The sequence below is a fragment of the Polyodon spathula genome, chromosome 13 (assembly GCF_017654505.1).
Source record: "Polyodon spathula isolate WHYD16114869_AA chromosome 13, ASM1765450v1, whole genome shotgun sequence".
Classification (NCBI taxonomy): Eukaryota; Metazoa; Chordata; class Actinopteri; order Acipenseriformes; family Polyodontidae; genus Polyodon; species Polyodon spathula.
In genome coordinates, this window is record NC_054546.1 from 826,535 (window position 1) to 848,331 (window position 21,797).

Here is a 21,797-nt window from a genome sequence, read left to right on the forward strand (position 1 = left end):
GTATTATAGCAGCTGTATTAGGAAAATATCTTTATCTAAGGTAAAGCACCTCACACAACAAAATCATTTTAGGGTCAATGTTTTTTTTTCTTCTTCTGTACATTTAAAAGGTCCTTCGTTACCAGATGTCATCTTGTGACTTAGATATACAGGGGCACAAGAAAACTTCACAAGATACAAACCTCATTCTGCTAAAATGGAGCCAATGTTAGCACTCTGATGAAGGGAAGTAATGCGATTATTTCAGTGCTCCGGTTTTCAGTTTGATTTCTGTGCAGGAAGGCACACATGTTTTGCATGTATTGCATTTAAAGACATCTCAGGAATGAACAGCAAGCATCCTCCTCCCCCAGGATCCAATGCATTTCACATCTGATATTTCACAAAACACTGCAGTCTAAATGTATCCTGCATGTAACTGAAGTACCTGGATTAAAAGCTTAATAAACTTCATGATGTTGCTCTAATGCTTCCATCAGTGTTTCAGAAGTAATGATGCCCATTATACTGTATTTACAATGACTTCCAATTAGCCCTGTCACTGTTTAATTTCATTAAATACCTTTTACTGGAGCACAGGATTGCCATAATACTATTTACTAACACTTGTGTAAATAAATCCTTATTATCCTTTTTTTCTATTAAATCATTCTTACTGTATATGATGTTATTCAGCAACAAAAAACCAAACTAAATTATAAAATAGTAACCTGCCTATTTTAAAAACAAAAAACCATTGCTGTGTCATGTGTTGTACACATTGCAGCAATATATTTTTCAGCGTAATCATGTTAAAAAAAAAAAAAAAAAAAAAAAAGATATTCACAGATCCTGCAACTCCAAAATCTAGCAAAAAAAAAAAAAAAAAGGATAGCAAAGGATACTGTCTTTTTGATTAAATGAAGTATTTGACTACGTACCAGATGTAGCTAAAGGAACCAACACCTTCACCAGACTGAAATATCTACGGCAGGACTGACGCGTTCATTTATTACCAACCCACATATTTACAGCCAGCTATTTTTATGTGGAAATGCAATTCAAAATGAAACAACAATCTCCCTGTCAGCTCCCCATAACTGGGTCATGCCCGTGTTGTGGTTTTCTGTGTCTTGCTAATACACAGGCACACAGTTTCATTGGTACTATCTTTTGCACATCATGAGAAAATGAACAGCATGAAAAGCAAGCAATGCCACAATGATTGTTCCTTGACTAGTTGGGAACTCGTATGTTAAAAATAACAATAAAAAATGTTAAGTTGCATATAAGCGAGCTTAACTGTTATTCCAGCCTCCAACCATTCTGCCAGCAGCCTGTCCAGGTTCTAACCCTTTGCTGGCCTGGGTTTGTTCTCATATCCATTTCATCATTTTGGAGGAATGCTAACATCCCACAATGCCACCTGGTGGCATATATTAGAATGCTTTGATTTTGACTTGCTCAGTACCATGAGTTATAATTACATACTTGAATTTTTGTAATATTTTATACCATTTCAGCAGGGTATTATGAAAAGAAGAACAGTGTCAGGAACAGTGTGTGCTCAAAATTAGCACTGCAGCACAGCCAGGCTGTTGTAAAGGGAAGACATAAAATAGGAGTAAAAAAAACCACCAAAAACCTTGGTGTCACCCTCGACCCCTTCCTCTCCTACTCTCAGCACATCTCTACTCTGGCACGCTCCTGTCGCTTCTTCCTCAGCAACATAAACAGAATTCGGCCCTTCCTCACCGACTACGCCATGCAGCTCCTAGTTCAGGCCCTGGTACTACCCTGCCTTGAATACTGCAACTCCCTCCTGGCCGGCCTCCGCTATCCGTCCGCTGCAGCTCATCCACAGTACTGCTCACCTTGTCTTCTCCCTTCCTCGGTTCTCCCAACGCTACACCGCTGCTCCTCTCTCTGCACTGGCTCCCTATCGCTGCTCGCATTCAATTCAAAACTCTTGTACTCACCTATTGCTGTCTTGACCATTCTGCTCCCATTTATCTTCAGACTGTCATTTCTCCCTGCACTCCCTCTGCTCCACCACTCTGACAGACTAGCTGTACCCACCCCCCTCTGCCCCCCAGTGCCTTGCCCCTCAGTGGTGGAATGACCTACCCATGGATATCAGGACTGCTCAGTCCCCGACCACCTTCAGACAGCATCTGTAAACCCCACAACTCTGGACTATACTGGACTGCATGACACCCACTTGTACCGGTACTTGCATCAGTTTGTATTTGCACTGAACTGCTCCATACCCTGCTGCATTCAACTGCTTCTCCTAACTATAAATGACTTACTAGATCTTGTACTGCTAAGAAATAAATACATAAATAATAATAACAATAATAACAATAACAATAATAAATACTATTAAATCTAAGCTCAACAGTGCCATCGTGTAGCTTTAAAAAAAATCCTCCATGAGACATGAAGTAAGCATTGGAATGTCTCTCCCGCATGCTGGCTTGGATTAAAGGCTCTTGTCTTCATGACTTTACTCGTCCACACAGCAAATCATCAGGGTCATGTTATGCTGAAGGAAAAGTTTTAAAGCAACAGCTGAAGTTTTGTACATTCCACATTCACTGAAAAAGAACCATTTAAAATAACTTTAAATTAATTCAAATAGATGATATTGCCGACTTAAAGAAGCCAATCAGATGAAAAGCAGCCTAGCTTTATGAAAGGTTTTGCAATGCTTTCACTTATTCCCCACTGGAGATGATGAATCAATGAGGACGTAAAGGCTGTTCTGCTCTTGGGTATATTCCAACGGAGTGCAGGGCTCCAGCTTTGCAATCTGTTCTTGTTCAAGCCAGTTAACACTCCTCTATACACTCCAATTACACTGCTGAGCCTCACCGGTAAGAGAGCCTCCTCCAATCACACTGCCGAGCCTCACCGGTCAGAAAGCCTCCTCCAATCACACTGCCGAGCCTCAGCGGTGATAGAGCCTCCTCCAATCACACTGCCAAGCCTCACCGGTCAGAGAGCCTCCTCCAATCACACTGCCGAGCCTCACCGGTGATAGAGCCTCCTCCAATCACACTGCCAAGCCTCACCGGTCAGAGAGCCTCCTCCAATCACACTGCCGAGCCTCACCGGTGATAGAGCCTCCTCCAATCATACTGCCAGGCCTCCCCCAATGATAGAGCCTCCTCCAATCATACTGCCAGGCCTCCCCCAGTGATAGAGCCTCCTCCAATCACACCGCCGAGCCTCACCGGTCAGAAAGCCTCCTCCAATCACACCGCCGAATCTCACTGGTCAGAGAGCCTCCTCCAATCACACTGCCGAGCCTCACCGGTCAGAGAACCCCTCCAATCACACTGCCGAGCCTCACCGGTCAGAGAGCCTCCTCCAATCACACTGCCGAGCCGAGCCCCCTCCAATCACACTGCCGAGCCTCACCGGTGATAGAGCCCCCTCCAATCACACTGCCGAGCCTCACCGGTGATAGAGCCTCCTCCAATCACACTGCCGAGCCTCACCGGTCAGAGAGCCTCCTCCAATCACACTACCGAGCCTCCTCCAATCACACTGCCGAGCCTCACCGGTCAGAGAGCCTCCTCCAATCACACTGCCGAGCCTCACCGGTCAGAGAGCCTCCTCCAATCACACTGCCGAGCCTCACCGGTGATAGAGCCCCCTCCAATCACACTGCCAGGCCTCCCCCAGTGATAGAGCCTCCTCCAATCACACCGCCGAGCCTCCCCCAGTGATAGAGCCTCCTCCAATCACACCGCCGAGCCTCCCCAGTGACAGAGCCTCCTCCAATCACATTGCCGAGCCTCCCCAGTGATAGAGCCTCCTCCAATCACACTGCCGAGCCTCCTCCAATCACACTGCCGCGCCTCCTTCAATCACACTGGGGAGAACTATAAGCTCGGGTTGCATGAAAACGCTCCCTGTTTGCTATCTCACACTATGTTGGTATAACAAGTCAATGCTAGCCTCTTACCTGATACAAAGCGAGAGAGTGCCCATACCTCTGGAGAGGACCACTGTTAATTGGTACAACATTCCATATACTGCTCTCAACATTATAACTGCAATAGAAACAGAGTATTAGTGAAGGTTACACCTACAATACATCCTGAGATTATAGCATTAAAGTCAATGCATTAAAAATGACCATTGTTGGCTTGAAGCATATTGCTGAATTTGAATCATTCCTTGAAGCCAATCCTGATGAGCACTGATCCCAGGCTACCTACTATGGCATCATTAAACCGCAAAGCAAGTGAAAGTTAAGATAGATTGTTAGTTCTGGAAACAGACCAGACCTGCTCCTTCAGACCAGACTGAGTCAAATCACATTGCTTTCTTTTCTTTTAAAATGGAAGACGACACTTGCTCCAGCAAGGATCTCTTAGCAATGCTGCAGTGGTCTGACATGTGAAGCACAAGGATCTCTTGACAATGCTGCAGTGGTCTGACATGTGAAGCACAAGGATCTCTTGACAATGCTGCAGTGGTCTGACATGTGAAGCACAAGGATCTCTTGGCAATGCTGCAGGGTCTGGCATGAAAAAGCACTTACTTTAAAACCATTTGGAAGGAGCTGTAGTTGAACGTGTAGCCTCCGATCACCCACATGAATTTCCCGTGCATAACAGTCTTATGGGAAGTACGGCTGACGGACGGGCTGAACGGTTTCACATTTGGCAGCACCCAGTACGATTCTGTAGAAGGGACTGATAGAGAGCAATCCGGACCTGAGTTTTAAAAGAGGCAAAGTTAAACAAAAATTACCATTCATGTTTATACTAGGTTTTGGAAAGCAAGGTGTCCCTTATTGTACAGCTGAACATAATATATTCCCTGTACTTTTAAAAGCCTTGTGTTAAAAACACATACAGCTGGTTTCACTGATCTCAATTAGCGCAATGGTTGGACTGTCTTACCTTTAAGAGGTATCATTAGGTAGTCCTAGATTACGGTCTGTGAAACCCGCACTTAAATAAAGGATATTCCTAGCAAGTTATTAAATGAAATAATTGAAACTAAGTCATTAATACTTTTCCATTAAGTGCATTGCAACAGTACAATGATCACTGGTTCTTTGTACAGGTAAGAAATTCTCACCAAATTCTCACTGCATGAATCAGGCTGTAAGAGGAAGCAATTACTTTCAGTGGTGGAATTACTGGCTACTTTAATAATAATGTTCATGAACACAATCTAGAAATGGGCAGGCAGGTAAGTCACTTGCAATGTACTTTGTGTTGTGGATACAAGCATTGCCTGGGTGAGACTGTACTAAAACAATTCATTGATTGTTCATCAGATTCTACAACCATTCTAACGACCATTTGTAGATATCAGTCTTGTCATTGATTATACTTGCTGTAACCCTTTGTTACATTAAGAATTGGATTGTATATCAATATAAACACACACATGGGTTGAACAAAAAAACCAAGACAAAACAACACACATTTCCATTTTCTAGAGAATTTCAATAATATGAATCTATGCATTGTATCATTCCAGGTTAACGTATGCATATAATGCCTGCATATCATACCCTATTCACACTTCCTAATTAATGCACATAAACGGTGACCGGGAATGAAGCAAATGGAAACCATCTGGTTAATTTACAGCCGGTCAGAGATGAGCAACTCCATGATCCAACTATGTAAAATGTTTAATTACACCAATTAAACCTCCTTCGAGGTCCTAAAGCTGTGAACTACTTCATTACTCCTGTCAAACCTGGTGCAGAATGGCCATGTCTAACCAAGGCAGTGTGGATTCAGTGTATAAATGTCTACTAATGGAATTCCGTATTTCAAGATGACCACTAGAGGTCTCTAGTCACCTACGGCAGCGTGCTTTCAGATCTGATTTAAACAATACAAATCGTTCATTACTTTAGATGCAGAAAATAATTAAAAATTTGTACTGTTTATAATAAATTCTGCAGGGCCCAATGGCAATCTATATACAAATAATAGTGTTGGGTACTGTGATAATGCAACAATTTTTTTTCTCAACCACTACAACACAATAACACAAGCAGGCTCCCACATTACAAACCTCAGTTGATCTACATCGCAGATAATACTTCTTGCTTTTCATATTAAAATGAGTTAGGTGCGCCATGCAGTGGCCTGAAACCCAGTCTGCTGAACAGGTTCCAAGCCACAAAGTGGCTTTGTGTTCCCTCAGCTTTAGATTCTACACTATGTCTCTTTAGTCCCTGGCACTGAATATTTCCGCTCTTCCTCTTCTGATGCCACTCTGTGCAGGAGATCCTACACCACCAGCTGCCCTGTTCGCAACCCTATCCCTGAGTGTTCACTTTCCTGCTCATCGGAATGATCAGAATGTTTACCCGGGTTCACAGATATCTGGCATTAAGGTTTATTTATTTATTCATTTAAATGAACAAATCGATTCCCACTGGTTACACGTTTTCATTACACCAGCATATTTGCTCTTTGTTAATAAAAACCCTGTAAACGGAATGAAAACCTTTTATTTAAAAGCTAGTATACAGGGTGCAAGGTGTCTCTTATTGTAAGAGATGTCCCTCTTATAGGACTGCAAAGCATAGCTGAGCAGCTCATCTTTTATCATAAGACACCCTACACATTAACTTTTTCAAAACCACTCTCGGGAACTACTTATCACAAAAGACTAATCCAACTTCAAAGAGAGTTACGTCTCTAGATATATGAAGAGTTTCAAGCACATGGAGTTGAAATGTCTGCATTACTTTTGCCACATGCCTTGATTAGGAACCTACCTTGCCAGCTGTCATTGCAAACACACAGCTTCTCCCCTGTCAGGTCACAATATCCGTGGCCCGGGCTGCCACAGTTGTTTTTGCAATAGGGAATGTCACATGCCTCCCCTTTCCAGTATTTGTCACATTCACAGTACACCCTGCTGGCAATCGAGTTACCTGTCGTACACTTCCCATGGCCTGAGCAATTGTTGGGGCAGGAATTCATTCTGCAAATAATAGACATTTTAAAATGAAATAGGAGCCTCTGTGCTGGTCTCGCTTGTAGTCACAAGCACTGGATAAATAAAACGAGCTGGAAAACAAACACTGGAACAGTGAGACTGGTCATTGCATGTGGTTCTCAATGCAGGCAAACCACCACACAGCCAAACAACAAGTGTCCAGTGTGATCAGAAAAAGCATGCCTTTAATTATTTAGACTAGCTCACCACATACCGCATATTCACATCTGAGAACTTGTCTAATAGGGAGCTGGCAGGAAGATGTGATGATTCTTCTTGCATTTAAGGAAGTCACATGGAAATAATTAATCTAAAAAACACATCCAGCACAAAGAGCAGCTCAACCTCTTAGTGGTTGGTACTGGACACGCGTTGTGCTACTGGTTTTGAAGTAAATTCACATTTGCAGAACCGGTATTTAAGTTTGGAGTGAACCTAGTCAGTGTGGTATCTTAGGCACGCTTAGTTCGTCAGAAGCATTGAAAAAAGATTAAAGTTTTCTTGATTTGTGAATTTTATTTAGGCTTCTTATAACCTGAAGTGAATACAAAAAAGTGATATGAAAATGTCCTGTCCCCAACCCAACCCAACCCTAACCCTAACCCTAACCCTAACCCAACCCCTTCATGTCGTGAGAACCAAGTTAGAGAAGCAAACATTGTTTTGCTGCACTGCCTGCCTGCTTGCAGTCAGAAATAAGCAGGGCAAATAAATCTAATGCATACAGGTTTCAGAAAAGTTCACTGGCATTAGCTGCAGGTGCTTTTTAAAGCAAATGGCTGTGTTACATAACCTGGTGAAAATGAAGTTTGTTTCCGGATCATACGAATGGTTAACCTACAGTAAAGTGTTTTTCACATTCGGAACATAAGTCAAAGGTACGTCCGATCCTGCTAACGATTATAAATATAATATATTATATATATATATATATATAATATATATATATTATATATATATTATATATAATTACTTCTGAAAACATACTTACCAACAAATATAACCGCCCAGTTAATTCTATCACGTTTAACAAAATAGCAAATACTGGGAAAGCTATACTGTATACAACTATACAGAGATATTTTTTTAAATGTCCTAATTGTAAAATAAAGATGTTAGGGAATGGTTCTTTGATCTACACCAAGTCATGCATGACCAACTGGGGAATTCCAAGATATAAAATGTATTCCAAAGCAACATATATATATTTGCTTTTGCTATACTTTTGCATGCTATCAGGTCATTATAGTCATCATTCACAAAGTTATTATATTACAATTATTTGGTTGTTTTAAAACAGTCTCACCCGTACCCACGTGACATTGACCAGTGTCACGGTGACACCAGTTCCTGTCAGTAGCACGCACGCACACACACACACACACACACACACACACACACACACACACACACACACAGGTGTGTTGAAGAATAAACCCATGCTCAGGAAAGGGAATGAGCTGGTGATAATAAGTGATTGGATGTTCTGCCCCCTGACTCTAAACATTGTGTGTTGGTTCAGACAGCATTACAAATTCTATACAAAGCAAGCATTCTCCCACAACTTGAATGAACCCACTTAATAAAGGCAAGCTATAACTGTATCTCTGGAATGGTAACTAGGCAAGGTTGTGAGCAGTAGAAATGTAATGGATGTATATCAGGATATAATGCACTTACCAACTTTATTACGGAGTGAGTCAGTGCACCATGCAATACAGTGTCCAGGTAAGCTGGAACACATGACTATACAGAGCTTCTAGCGATATCACCAGAAAAGCACTTACTGTCATTTCTAAACAGGAGCATCCCAAAATGAAACCAAGCTGACACCAAATACTTACGAGTAAAAAATGTGGAATCCTGTTAAATTGTAAGCAGCGTCACTAAAAAAGTGCAGCAAAGCATATCCAGAAGTGGTAACTACCTCCGGTACAGTCTCGTTCCCTCGCACCTCTGGGACTATAAGACCACTGCGGGGAGAAACATACGTTTAATAAAACGGCACTGTGTTGTTACAGACTTACACTGGTTCTAAACAGCCCCCTACAGCACCACGATGCACACATGGGTCTGAATTCATCACACCCTCATGTAAAACTCACTACGGGTATGAAGGGCACTTCAGAAGAGCTGGGGTATGTTAGCTATACATTGACAAGTTGCCCTGATCCTTTGGGATTATGCAGTAGCTCATCACAAAACATCTGGTATCCCTGTATTTCTATAGACCTGTACACTGTGCCTAGGTTGGGTAGCATGAAGGTGTGAAGCTTGGTGTACCACAACTTATAGCACAGTCTGCATTTATGACTTGTGCAGCAGCCCCTTCAAAGTGACACAATGAGGGCACGATATGAAAATATAACAAGAGACAGATTTGAATGCATTTATTACAAGAAAAAGAAACAGCTTAGTCAATTAACAGCTTAATGAATATTTCGGCACATCAAAGATTCCCAGAACCGATAACTTTAAAACAACATCAAATGCACAATCAGTCAAGACGCATATTAAAATGATACTCACCTAAACACTGCTATTAAAGGTGCATATATAGAGTCTCCATCATATACATACATATGGTCCCAGCTACACTCGGTAGCAAAGTGGTTAAATCGTAACCTTAATACTGCATTAGGACTGTAGAAATAAAATAGTAATATCAACACCACCACAAATTCAATAGTAATATCAAAATCTCCACAAATTCAATAAGTTTAAAAAGTGTGTGTGTGTGTATATATATATATATATATCTATATATATATATATATATATATATATATAGACACACACACAAACCCCTTTCAGAAATGGGAATTTTCACAGGGGAACTACATATTACATGGCAATGAGTAAATTTCATGGAAATCCATGAAAAAATGACAGCTTTACTTAATTGCTTTATAATTGATTCAGGATGCTAGTATGTTATTAACTCAACTACTATCTACTGAAGCTTTGGAGGATACTTTCGGTTTCAATAATAAGCAAATCATGTTCTTATTTTAAAATAATGAAGAAGAAAAAAATCCAAAGTACTTACTATCCCTCGATTAACCAGGTGCACTTTGTTTTATATTTATAATGTATTGGTCCATCTGTTAAATATCCAGAAGGTTCAGTTAATCTGAAAAATTCAAAAAGAAAAGAAAGAACAGAAAGTCCATGGTTATCGCAGAGAGAGTCAGCAGTTATTACATGTGACAGTCGCAGAGAGAGTCAGCGGTTATTACCCGTGACAGCCGCAGAGAGTCTCAGCGGTTATTACCCGTGACAGTCACAAAGCGAGTCAGCAGTTATTATCCGTGACAGTCGCAGAGAGAGTCAGCGGTTATTACCCGTGACAGCCGCAGAGAGAGTCAGCGGTTATTACCCGTGACAGCCGCAGAGAGAGTCAGCGGTTATTACCCGTGACAGCGCAGAGAGAGTCAGCGGTTATTACCCGTGACAGCCGCAAAGCGAGTCAGCGGTTATTACCCGTGACAGCCGCAGAGAGAGTCAGCGGTTATTACCCGTGACAGTCGCAGAGAGAGTCAGCGGTTATTACCCGTGACAGTCGCAGAGAGAGTCAGCGGTTATTACCCGTGACAGCCGCAGAGAGAGTCAGCGGTTATTCCCCGTGACAGCCGCAGAGAGAGTCAGCGGTTATTACCCGTGACAGTCGCAGAGAGAGTCAGCGGTTATTACCCGTGACAGCCGCAGAGAGAGTCAGCGGTTATTACCCGTGACAGCCGCAGAGAGAGTCAGCGGTTATTACCCGTGACAGCCGCAGAGAGAGTCAGCGGTTATTACCCGTGACAGCCGCAAAGCGAGTCAGCGGTTATTACCCGTGACAGCCGCAGAGAGAGTCAGCGGTTATTACCCGTGACAGCCGCAGAGAGAGTCAGCGGTTATTACCCGTGACAGTCGCAGAGAGAGTCAGCGGTTATTACCCGTGACAGTCGCAGAGAGAGTCAGCGGTTATTACCAGTGACAGTCGCAAAGCGAGTCAGCGGTTATTATCCGTGACAGTCGCAGAGAGAGTCAGCGGTTATTACCCGTGACAGCCGCAGAGAGAGTCAGCGGTTATTACCCGTGACAGCCGCAGAGAGAGTCAGCGGTTATTACCCGTGACAGTCGCAGAGAGAGTCAGCGGTTATTACCCGTGACAGTCGCAAAGCGAGTCAGCGGTTATTACCCGTGACAGTCGCAGAGAGAGTCAGCGGTTATTACCCGTGACAGCCGCAGAGAGTCTCAGCGGTTATTACCCGTGACAGTCGCAGAGAGAGTCAGCGGTTATTACCCGTGACAGTCGCAGAGAGAGTCAGCGGTTATTACCCGTGACAGCCGCAGAGAGAGTCAGCGGTTATTCCCCGTGACAGTCGCAGAGAGAGTCAGCGGTTATTCCCCGTGACAGTCGCAGAGAGAGTCAGCGGTTATTCCCCGTGACAGTCGCAGAGAGAGTCAGCGGTTATTCCCCGTGACAGTCGCAGAGAGAGTCAGCGGTTATTCCCCGTGACAGCCGCAGAGAGAGTCAGCGGTTATTCCCCGTGACAGCCGCAGAGAGAGTCAGCGGTTATTCCCCGTGACAGCCGCAGAGAGAGTCAGCGGTTATTCCCCGTGACAGCCGCAGAGAGAGTCAGCGGTTATTCCCCGTGACAGCCGCAGAGAGAGTCAGCGGTTATTCCCCGTGACAGCCGCAGAGAGAGTCAGCGGTTATTCCCCGTGACAGCCGCAGAGAGAGTCAGCGGTTATTCCCCGTGACAGCCGCAGAGAGAGTCAGCGGTTATTCCCCGTGACAGCCGCAGAGAGAGTCAGCGGTTATTCCCCGTGACAGCCGCAGAGAGAGTCAGCGGTTATTCCCCGTGACAGCCGCAGAGAGAGTCAGCGGTTATTCCCCGTGACAGCCGCAGAGAGAGTCAGCGGTTATTCCCCGTGACAGCCGCAGAGAGAGTCAGCGGTTATTCCCCGTGACAGCCGCAGAGAGAGTCAGCGGTTATTCCCCGTGACAGCCGCAGAGAGAGTCAGCGGTTATTCCCCGTGACAGCCGCAGAGAGAGTCAGCGGTTATTCCCCGTGACAGCCGCAGAGAGAGTCAGCGGTTATTCCCCGTGACAGCCGCAGAGAGAGTCAGCGGTTATTCCCCGTGACAGTCGCAGAGAGAGTCAGCGGTTATTCCCCGTGACAGTCGCAGAGAGAGTCAGCGGTTATTCCCCGTGACAGCCGCAGAGAGAGTCAGCGGTTATTCCCCGTGACAGCCGCAGAGAGAGTCAGCGGTTATTCCCCGTGACAGCCGCAGAGAGAGTCAGCGGTTATTCCCCGTGACAGCCGCAGAGAGAGTCAGCGGTTATTCCCCGTGACAGCCGCAGAGAGAGTCAGCGGTTATTCCCCGTGACAGTCGCAGAGAGAGTCAGCGGTTATTCCCCGTGACAGTCGCAGAGAGAGTCAGCGGTTATTCCCCGTGACAGTCGCAGAGAGAGTCAGCGGTTATTCCCCGTGACAGTGCGCAGAGAGAGTCAGCGGTTATTCCCCGTGACAGCCGCAGAGAGAGTCAGCGGTTATTCCCCGTGACAGCCGCAGAGAGAGTCAGCGGTTATTCCCCGTGACAGCCGCAGAGAGAGTCAGCGGTTATTCCCCGTGACAGCCGCAGAGAGAGTCAGCGGTTATTCCCCGTGACAGCCGCAGAGAGAGTCAGCGGTTATTCCCCGTGACAGCCGCAGAGAGAGTCAGCGGTTATTCCCCGTGACAGCCGCAGAGAGAGTCAGCGGTTATTCCCCGTGACAGCCGCAGAGAGAGTCAGCGGTTATTCCCTGTGACAGTCATGGTTATTACCTATTTGCAGCCGCCCTTTTAATGAGCATCTTCATTACTTTGGGATTCTACACATACCTTGGTGTTCAAGTAAGAGTGAATGAGTAAGTGAGAGCAAGTGACAAGGAGAGCAAGTGACAACAGTTTTCCTGACCCCCAATTAAATAAATAAATAGAGAAAAGAAAGCCAGTTCAAATACAATACGTTCCTCAGCACTGACTCTTTCAACAACAACATAGCAGCAATAAATACAATCAATCCAGTACATGAGGTCAGCAGGTTTGTTTTATTTTAAATCCCATCAAAGGTATTGCCAGGGACTGTAAGAAACCACACTGAATGGTTCTCTCTCTTCTCTATAGGACTGCTGACAGACTCTCAGGGTCAGGACTGTCCCGGCAGCTTTGTCTGCAATACAGGTACAGGCCACCTTTGTGCCTTGGGAGCTCAAACAGACCATACACAGAATTATAATAGTAATCTCTCTCCTCATTTGGCAGAGTTATAGCCACCAGGTACCCAGTGCAATCATGTCTGACAATGTCACCCAGTACAGAACCAGAGAAAGACAGCATCTCTTTCTACTAAACTGTATGCAAACGCAATCGTTGAGAACATTTTGGCAACGTTAATCTGCCGCACCTTCGTCATCGGTGTTAGTTTATTTAAGAGAACGTGTTTGGCTTCCTGTAGTGGCCTGCTTACTGTAACTCTAGGATCAGTGCCTTTCATCCCCCAGCCGCCCAGAGTGTTTGCAAATTCAAGCCTCAGTTTACGACGTGACGCGGACACTCCCAGTTTCAACTTCTTACCATACAGACTATGGCGGTTTATTTCAAATCTCTGGATTTCCCAGCAACCATTTCCTTTTTTTTTTTATCAGCACAGCAGGATTTTAAGCAAAGTATATAATTTGTTTAAAAGGCACTTTAATAAAAGCATTCCAGCATGATACACAATGCAGATTCCTGTCCAGAAGCACGTGTGCTGCCTATGCCCAAGCATGAACACTGCCTTCTCCATTTTTCTATCAGTTTTGCTATACAAAGCTTGTACTTTTTTTTCTCCATCTGAATGACTCTATTGATTCTTTCAAGTAGTTTCCTGTATACCATGCTTCCTTCCTTCCTTCCTTCATGTCACACTGTAGTGAATGAATGCATGCAGAGCTGATGGGCAGGCTGATAAAACGCATTAGAGACCCATAACCATGTCGAATGCTGCGGACACGACACTTTTGTTGGGGGGGGGGGTTGGGTTTAGTTGTTTACTCCTTATATTTGTTTGATGCTTTCTATCATTCTGTGTGGTTCTCACTGGTGTCACTAAGATATTGTGTTAATATAAGATGTGTTTAGTTGATGTGACTAGGAGTTCAGGAGCTGCTCTTTAGCTCCAGTTGATTTGACTAGTTCAGGAGCTGCTCTTTAGCTCCAGTTGATTTGACTAGTTCAGGAGCTGCTCTTTAGCTCCAGTTGATTTGACTAGTTCAGGAGCTGCTCTTTAGCTCCAGTTGATTTGACTAGTTCAGGAGCTGCTCTTTAGTTCCAGTTGATTTGACTAGTTCAGGAGCTGCTCTTTAGTTCCAGTTGATTTGACTAGTTCAGGAGCTGCTCTTTAGCTCCAGTTGATTTGACTAGTTCAGGAGCTGCTCTTTAGCTCCAGTTGATTTGACTAGTTCAGGAGCTGCTCTTTAGCTCCAGTTGATTTGACTAGTTCAGGAGCTGCTCTTTAGCTCCAGTTGATTTGACTAGTTCAGGAGCTGCTCTTCAGTTCCAGTTGATTTGACTAGTTCAGGAGCTGCTCTCTCCAGATTTCCAGCTGAGTTTTGATTTCAGGACGAGGAGTTCAGGAGCTGCTCTTCAGTTCCAGTTGATTTGACTAGTTCAGGAGCTGCTCTTTAGTTCCAGTTGATTTGACTAGTTCAGGAGCTGCTCTTCAGTTCCAGTTGATTTGACTAGTTCAGGAGCTGCTCTTTAGTTCCAGTTGATTTGACTAGTTCAGGAGCTGCTCTTCAGTTCCAGTTGATTTAACGAGGAGTTCAGGAGCTGCTCTTCAGTTCCAGTTGATTTGACTAGTTCAGGAGCTGCTCTTTAGTTCCAGTTGATGTGACTAGTTCAGGAGCTGCTCTTCAGTTCCAGTAGATGTGACTAGTTCAGGAGTTGCTCTTCAGTTCCAGTTGATGTGACGAGGAGTTCAGGAGCTGCTCTTCAGTTCCAGTTGATTTGACAAGTTCAGGAGCTGCTCTTCAATTCCATTTGCCTGCCACTGATATATGTACAATGTAGGCTACAATAGGTCACCCATAGTGCACTGCAGTGTAATTCCATCAACAGTGGCAGATTATTAGATGGTTCTGGCTCATTGTTTTACACTTCGGCTAGCCTGTGTTACTTGCCCTTGCCTACGTATCTATGGCACACAAGAGCAGTACTGCTACAACAACATTACTACAGGCTGTCACCTACATTACAGCATGCTGGAGAAGATTTAATGATGCTATTAGAAACAGAACCAATGTACTGAAAATGTACAGTCGAAAATAAAATGAATAGCCTGTTCCTCAGATAACCTTGACCTGTCACTGACTAAAAATCATTTATTAAAAAAACAAAAGAAAGAAAAATGGCCACTAAATAAAATGATGGGAGTAGAGACACTTCAGAATGATGTTTCTAGACCAAGAAATATCCATCATGGATTGTCCCAGGCCTTCATTTATCCACAACCCCACGGGAAGCTTAAACAGATTCCACCTTCCTGAATAAGGTCAGTATAAATTTAATAGGAATAAAAATTAGATTGAAAGGATCTGGTGTATACACCGCAGGTCTACCAAAAAAGGTGTAGTTTCTGCTTCCATAATACTATGTGTAAATGTGATAACCATGTTTAGAGCACACCCTGACTGCATGGAGCACACAGTTCACAAGCAGCACTGTGCACTACTGTATCTCTGCTAATGCTGTCTCCCAACCAGAACCCATCAACCTGGTACGAGGATTTATAATAAACACCTTTCCCCAAAGAGCACTAAACATCAACATCAGCACAGAGGAAACTGCAATTCCAACCTCCTGCCACTCAAACTCAAGATCCAAGACTGACAGGCAGTAAATGGCAACGATCACACCTTTCTGGCGACACTCGTCCCCCCCAGATCATGTATTGTAATACTTTACTAAATAATTCTTTGTTCTTTAACTTTCTTTTGCAACTTGATATTACTATGTATGTGGATTGCTTGTAATTTTGCAGGGAGGACTACAGAACAGTGCACTGCCACATGAACACAGCGGTTTTGCAGCCACTGGGGCGTGCATCGTCTGGTTACGTGATTGCTGCCTTGGCTGTGGTGCGGTGCAGAGCCAGCACATTTGTTCTGGTTCAGTTTTAAAGAAATATGCTGTCATTAACAGTGTCGTGTTGAGGAATACTGAGGCCCCAAGCAGTTTGAGATCTGAAGTGGAGTCAGGCGGCGAGGAATGCAACGCCACTGAATTAGAGGTTTGCATAGTTTACTGAATAGAATTACGAAGTTTCCTTTTCTCAGCGATTACACAGTCTGAAGGGTCTATGATACTGTGTGTCTCACAGTTACCATCAAGAGATGTCTGTATTATTACACCCAGTAAATGTCAAACTTCTGGGTTTCAAAACTTTCTATCACATGGTCTTCATATATCATGTGGTAATAATGTTCCATTGACTATCCCTATAAAAGAGAATTATGGGAAACCTATGTGGAGGGGGGGAAAAAAAATTCTCCATCACTTTAAATGGAGCACACATACAGTACAGCTTAGCTTTATACAATCCATAAGCAATGTCTCTTAAAGGGCAGCTTAGTAAGGGTTTGAAATCTCATAGTTTGTATGTATTCTTATGTGTAACTCGTGTTTTCTTCTTCTCCTGGTTTAGATTCACTTTGTATAACTCTCTGCTGTAGTTGTTACATTCTTGTGACTTCTTAAAAATCAGAAGAGTCCCAGACAATTCAACAGAGGTCTCAGAATCATCACTCAACTTGACCGTTTTGTGAACAAAAACAAAGCATTCCCGGTAGCATAATCTAACTCTGGGGTGGCCAAAGTTGGCTTCCAGTCCTGGTCTGTCCCAGCCATGTTCTAAATTGTTTAATAGAACCATTTAAACCATCCATCCAGACCCTAAATTAGTTAACTATATAATTTCACCTGTTACACCCAGTGCAAAATGGTGCTCCAGGACACTGACTTGACATTAAAAAAGTTCAGTGGACACCACCTGGAATGGAAATGCGTTGAGAGAATCATAGAACACAGCTGTGTACCAGCTAGAATGACCCTATGTGAAACCATCCGCTGTACTGGTTCTTTGATGTGGCCACAGTCTAACGCAAAGAAGCAGTTTTTACTGGACGGTATTTTTAATGGGCTGGTAATGGAATTTAAGTTAGAAAAGCCAATCCAAATCAAACAGAGCTGTGTAACAAACATTACGACAACAATTCAAAGTGTACTGTCTCTATACAGCTGCGAAAAAGGTACCAGGACCGTAATACAGCAGCCATTAGATCACAGGTAATTGTCAGCAACACATTTAGCATGAAGGGTTTACTGTATATAACCCTGCAGCTCTGAAGATATACCCAACATGGTTTCTGAGAGGCTTTCACGCTGGTATTAACAACTTTGCAAATGCCACAGCTTGAGCGTTCATTTATCTTGCACGGCACCGATGATCAAACTTGAACCTGTGTACAGAGTACGAGGGTAACATCTCTGAGCGTAAAGTATTTATCATCTGTTAACCGAAAACTCGCATGATCCCAATATAGGCAGGCGACAGGGCGAAGTGAAGGGCGCTGTAGATTGAGTCCGCAGAGGTTCCACAGCACTGCCAGCATATATGGGTTATGGGTTAGCAGCAGAACAGTAAGCAAGGGTGCAGGGGACTGACAAACTCATACAAGCTGCCCTTAGGGGATTCTTAATTACATCAGGAACATCCGAGTGCAACACTCTGCTCCTAGTGGGTGTATGAAGTACCACACATGCTCTGCTTTTACCAGATTCTTAGCTCAAAACAACTGAACCACTAAATACTGTTTATGACATTTCAAAGGTTACAACAAATAACTCTGCATTGTGGGATTGTGCATGGGCAATATAACATTCAATTCGAATGCATATGGCTTTTTTTAGAGAATTAGTAATCGTCTTGTCTCTGAGGAATTATGAAAGATGTCTGCAGGACTTTACACGTTTTCTGTGGTTTGTGACAAAAAAACACTGCCAAAAAAAAAAAAACACACACACACACACACACACACACAACACAAAATATCTTCAAAGACAAATACAGTACATCCTGAACACACTCAGTTTAACTAGAGAACAATAACCAGAACAGAGGCAGTATCTGTCCAATAAGGCTTGTCATATTCAAGCTATTGGACCTAAGGTAAGATACTGCCCTTGCTCCAGTGAAACAAGGCCCTGATACAGCCTGGAATTACTTTTAAACAAAATCCCATCATAAAGGCATATGGGAGGAGTACTGTAATGCCACATGGGAGGAGAAAGATTGGAACAGCATATGGTGACCTGTGCACACAGCTGCAAAGAGACGAGAGCCAGGCTGACACAGTAGAAAACACTGCGCACCATACAAGCTTTCCTGGACAGTGACTATAGACTGCAGACACTGCGATCGCACATCAGGGAGCTCACCGCTGTTTGTTGACAAAATGAAAAAATAAAGGTTGATGTTACAAAAACAAAGAATGGTCATTAAGCTTACTGTGTGGTCATCAAATCAAACTCCTTGTGTTAAAAATATTATTATTATTACTATTATTAAGGCCACATTTTGGAACTGCTGCTGCTCCAGCATTACGGTTCTATTTACTCAGGTCACTGAGTCAAGTCCTTGCAGCAGACTTGCACATGCTGTCCACTTAAACTTGGAGGGGCTGAAACTGGGAGTTGACTGATTTGTGGTCAACTAATTACTGGGTTTACAACACATCTATATTTACAACCCTACCATATGCAACTGACTGCATGCATAGGATGAAGGGGGGGGGGGGGGGGAGCAGAATGAATCCTATATTTAAAACACTATTTAATATTTTGGAGGAACCTGCTTCAGTAACATTTCAGGCTTGTTGACACGGGAGTACTGTCTCTCTAGTGAGCCTGGCACCACGCCAGTCACTAATCCAGACAGTCGCGGTCACACAGCCAGCTAACTATGGATTCTACAACAAAGTGCGTGCAGATGGCCTGACAAACACAACAGAGGGTTAGCCATTGATCATTACACTCGGTTCATGAACTTAAAGATTACATGGCACATTTCAGACAGCAAATAAATACATTCATTAATAAATACTCTACATAAACACACACACCACACCACACACAAAGCTGCACTGCCAGGCAAGTATAAAACAGAAATTTCACCAAGACATGGATAATGCAGAGAGACCAACTCAAAAACCAGTTACTGGTGTATGCCAATCAAAAGCACATACTTTTTTCACCCGTCATAGAAACATCATGGGACTTTAAAACCTTCCACAGGGCAGGTCATACAAAACAATGTCTCAATCCTGAAGGTATTCTGTCAGTGAAAGCAGCTTCGAGTTGTGGTATGATGACCATCCATTTCGACACTTCCGCTGCACATCTTTGATGCAGTATGCAGTTACCTTGTGTGGTAGTGCCAGTGCCAATAACTTAAATGCATTGTAACTACTTTTTTATTTTATTTGCTTGAACTTCTTTTTTGTTGTGAGGAAAAAGCACTTCCAACTTGATATTTTTTGCAGCAGTGCAGACGCTTGCCTTGAATACAAAGAAGACGGCAGTGGGGGAATAAATCAGCAGAGGTACCACTTTTTTTTTTTTTTTTTTTTTTTTTTTATTATTTCACCAACAATGGACAGGATAACAAAGAGGCTGAAACATAGCTTGGCTAACCCACCTGAACAGAATGCTCACAAGGTCAATCTGCCAGATACAAATAACACACGGGAGAACAAACTGTTCTCATGTCCAAACAACAAAACGCAAAACACAGTCCAGATTGCTATCCTTCCTAAAATAACAAGAGGGTTTACAATAGAAGGCTAGCAAGTGTGTTATTCATTGTGGGATCTCTGGACTGAACTGACAAACAATTGACTTGAAATTGACGAGTGGCAGTAATCAACAGCAGAATTACCGTAAAATGTGCCATTAAATTTTCCATAAAAAAAGTAGGTTGAAGATAGCTTGTACACTACCACTGGTGAGGCGCTCCACCTGGGTTCCATGCAGTCATGTTTATTTTGATCTTCAGGCAGGAATGATTGTTCATCTAGCAAACGGGAACAAGGGCTTCACAGGTCACATGATTCCACTCTAGCAGAGACGGAAATAAGACTTGCCTTGGCTTGCGAGTTTGATCAGTTCCAGGTTTGTTTGCTTTTTAAAATCATTGGTCCGCTTTTTACTCTGTTGCAGATGTTGTAATTCTTCATTCATCAAGGTGTATTTATAAAAGCCATTTAACAGGCAAACACCTGAATCTTCATTAGCGTGTGTAGAACATTTATATAGCGTATGAGCTATGTACAGACTTCAACAATTAGCCATTGCATCCCTTCAGTTTCACAGGGGATATTAGCTGTTTGTATTTTGAAGTTTACAGTATCTAGAGATTTCACCACTTTCTCCAAACCCTAAACCGACAGTGTCCTGCTTCACAGACCCTAAAGGGTAACTCTTAAGCAGTAACACAGTCAAAACAACAATATTTTTGCAGTCTGATAAGAAGCAGACTCAGACATGAAGGAAAGCATTCCCATGTAAATGTCACCAGCATGCCTCCCATGTCAGCTGCACAGGCACTCCAACAGGGTCTGATCAGAGGAGAGAATAAAAGAACATTCTGTTGTAGTAATATATTCGTGAGTCCTCAAGCTGGCCATGTCCTTTCACGTCAACAAGAAATTCCTATGCACACAATTATACGTTTACAACTTGAGTTTTCAATGGCCTCTGGAAGACAGTTTCCCTAAATTCAGACACTTGACTTTGTCTTGCTTGTGCCAGCAACAGTAGAAGTCAATTTCATTTTTGATGTGCGCAAGGCTGCACAGTTAAGTGTTTTTGATTAGGGCTGCAATTTTTTTCACAGCCTAAAAATAGGCATTGAAAGGTTAATAAAAACTCCATTTAACATCAAATGTTCCTAAGTATTTAAATGCTTACCTGACAAAACAGTAAAGTTGTAGATTACTTTGTTCATGTCCACAGTTTAAATACATTCTATTTTCACTATCACTGAATTATCAAACACAATAAAAAGATAAGTAAATGTCAAAATAAACAAGACACATGAAATGCCCCCTTCTTGTACCTTCTAAAGAAATTGTGCAGCTCTATTCGGGCAGTTCAATCCTTACCAGAAGCAAACTAAACCGGCTGCCAAGTTCCTAAATGCAGTACAACAGGCAGTGCATCTATATATATATATATTGCATGGCAAATGGGTGCAAAATAGGAATACAGCCTAATTAATGAAGCTTGTTTCTATAAAAGACTAAGACTCCTTTAACCTGTAAACTACTGTGAAAACGTTTAATGAGTTCCTAATGGTGGTGGAAGGAAGTGGCCATTAACAGATCAACAAGCATGATTGTTGATAACAGAACATTTCATAACCAAACTACTGTATTTAGCACTACAGAACTCCCTTGAAAATGGATACAGTACATTGATCTTGCTTGTAGATTGGTTAATAATTGTTCCACTTCCAAGCCGTGGGAATATCTCCACATTTACTTGCATGTACACAGTGCATATCCAATTGTATGAACATTGTTTAGCATAAGGTATTGACAGTATTCGATTCTGGGGATATACAGCACAGGGGTGCATACATCCCGTACATCACCCTTCCCCTATCTCTTCTGCTCTCTTGCAATGCACAGCACAGCACACACACTAGTCCTGCTCTCTGCCCACTACACTGTTTTTGGAAATAAATGTTCA

General features: G+C 43.1%; 1 protein-coding gene across 4 annotated transcripts in view; it reads right to left on the reverse strand.

Moving 5' to 3' along the window:
- Nucleotides 1-21,797, reverse strand: part of LOC121326006 (attractin-like protein 1) — a 175,064-nt gene that overhangs the window by 143,346 nt on the left and 9,921 nt on the right. For all 4 annotated transcript variants that reach the window (XR_005951405.1, XM_041269138.1, XM_041269139.1 and 1 more), the window contains exons 2-7: nucleotides 10,025-10,108; nucleotides 9,505-9,618; nucleotides 8,820-8,948; nucleotides 6,752-6,960; nucleotides 4,538-4,712; nucleotides 3,956-4,043 (exon numbers count right to left, since the gene is read on the reverse strand). Coding sequence is in view for 3 of the 4 variants with exons in the window: in XM_041269138.1 (XP_041125072.1) it covers nucleotides 3,956-4,043; nucleotides 4,538-4,712; nucleotides 6,752-6,960; nucleotides 8,820-8,948; nucleotides 9,505-9,618; nucleotides 10,025-10,108 (799 nt within the window). In the remaining variant the exon portion in view is untranslated. The remainder of the gene's footprint in view (nucleotides 1-3,955; nucleotides 4,044-4,537; nucleotides 4,713-6,751; nucleotides 6,961-8,819; nucleotides 8,949-9,504; nucleotides 9,619-10,024; nucleotides 10,109-21,797) is intronic.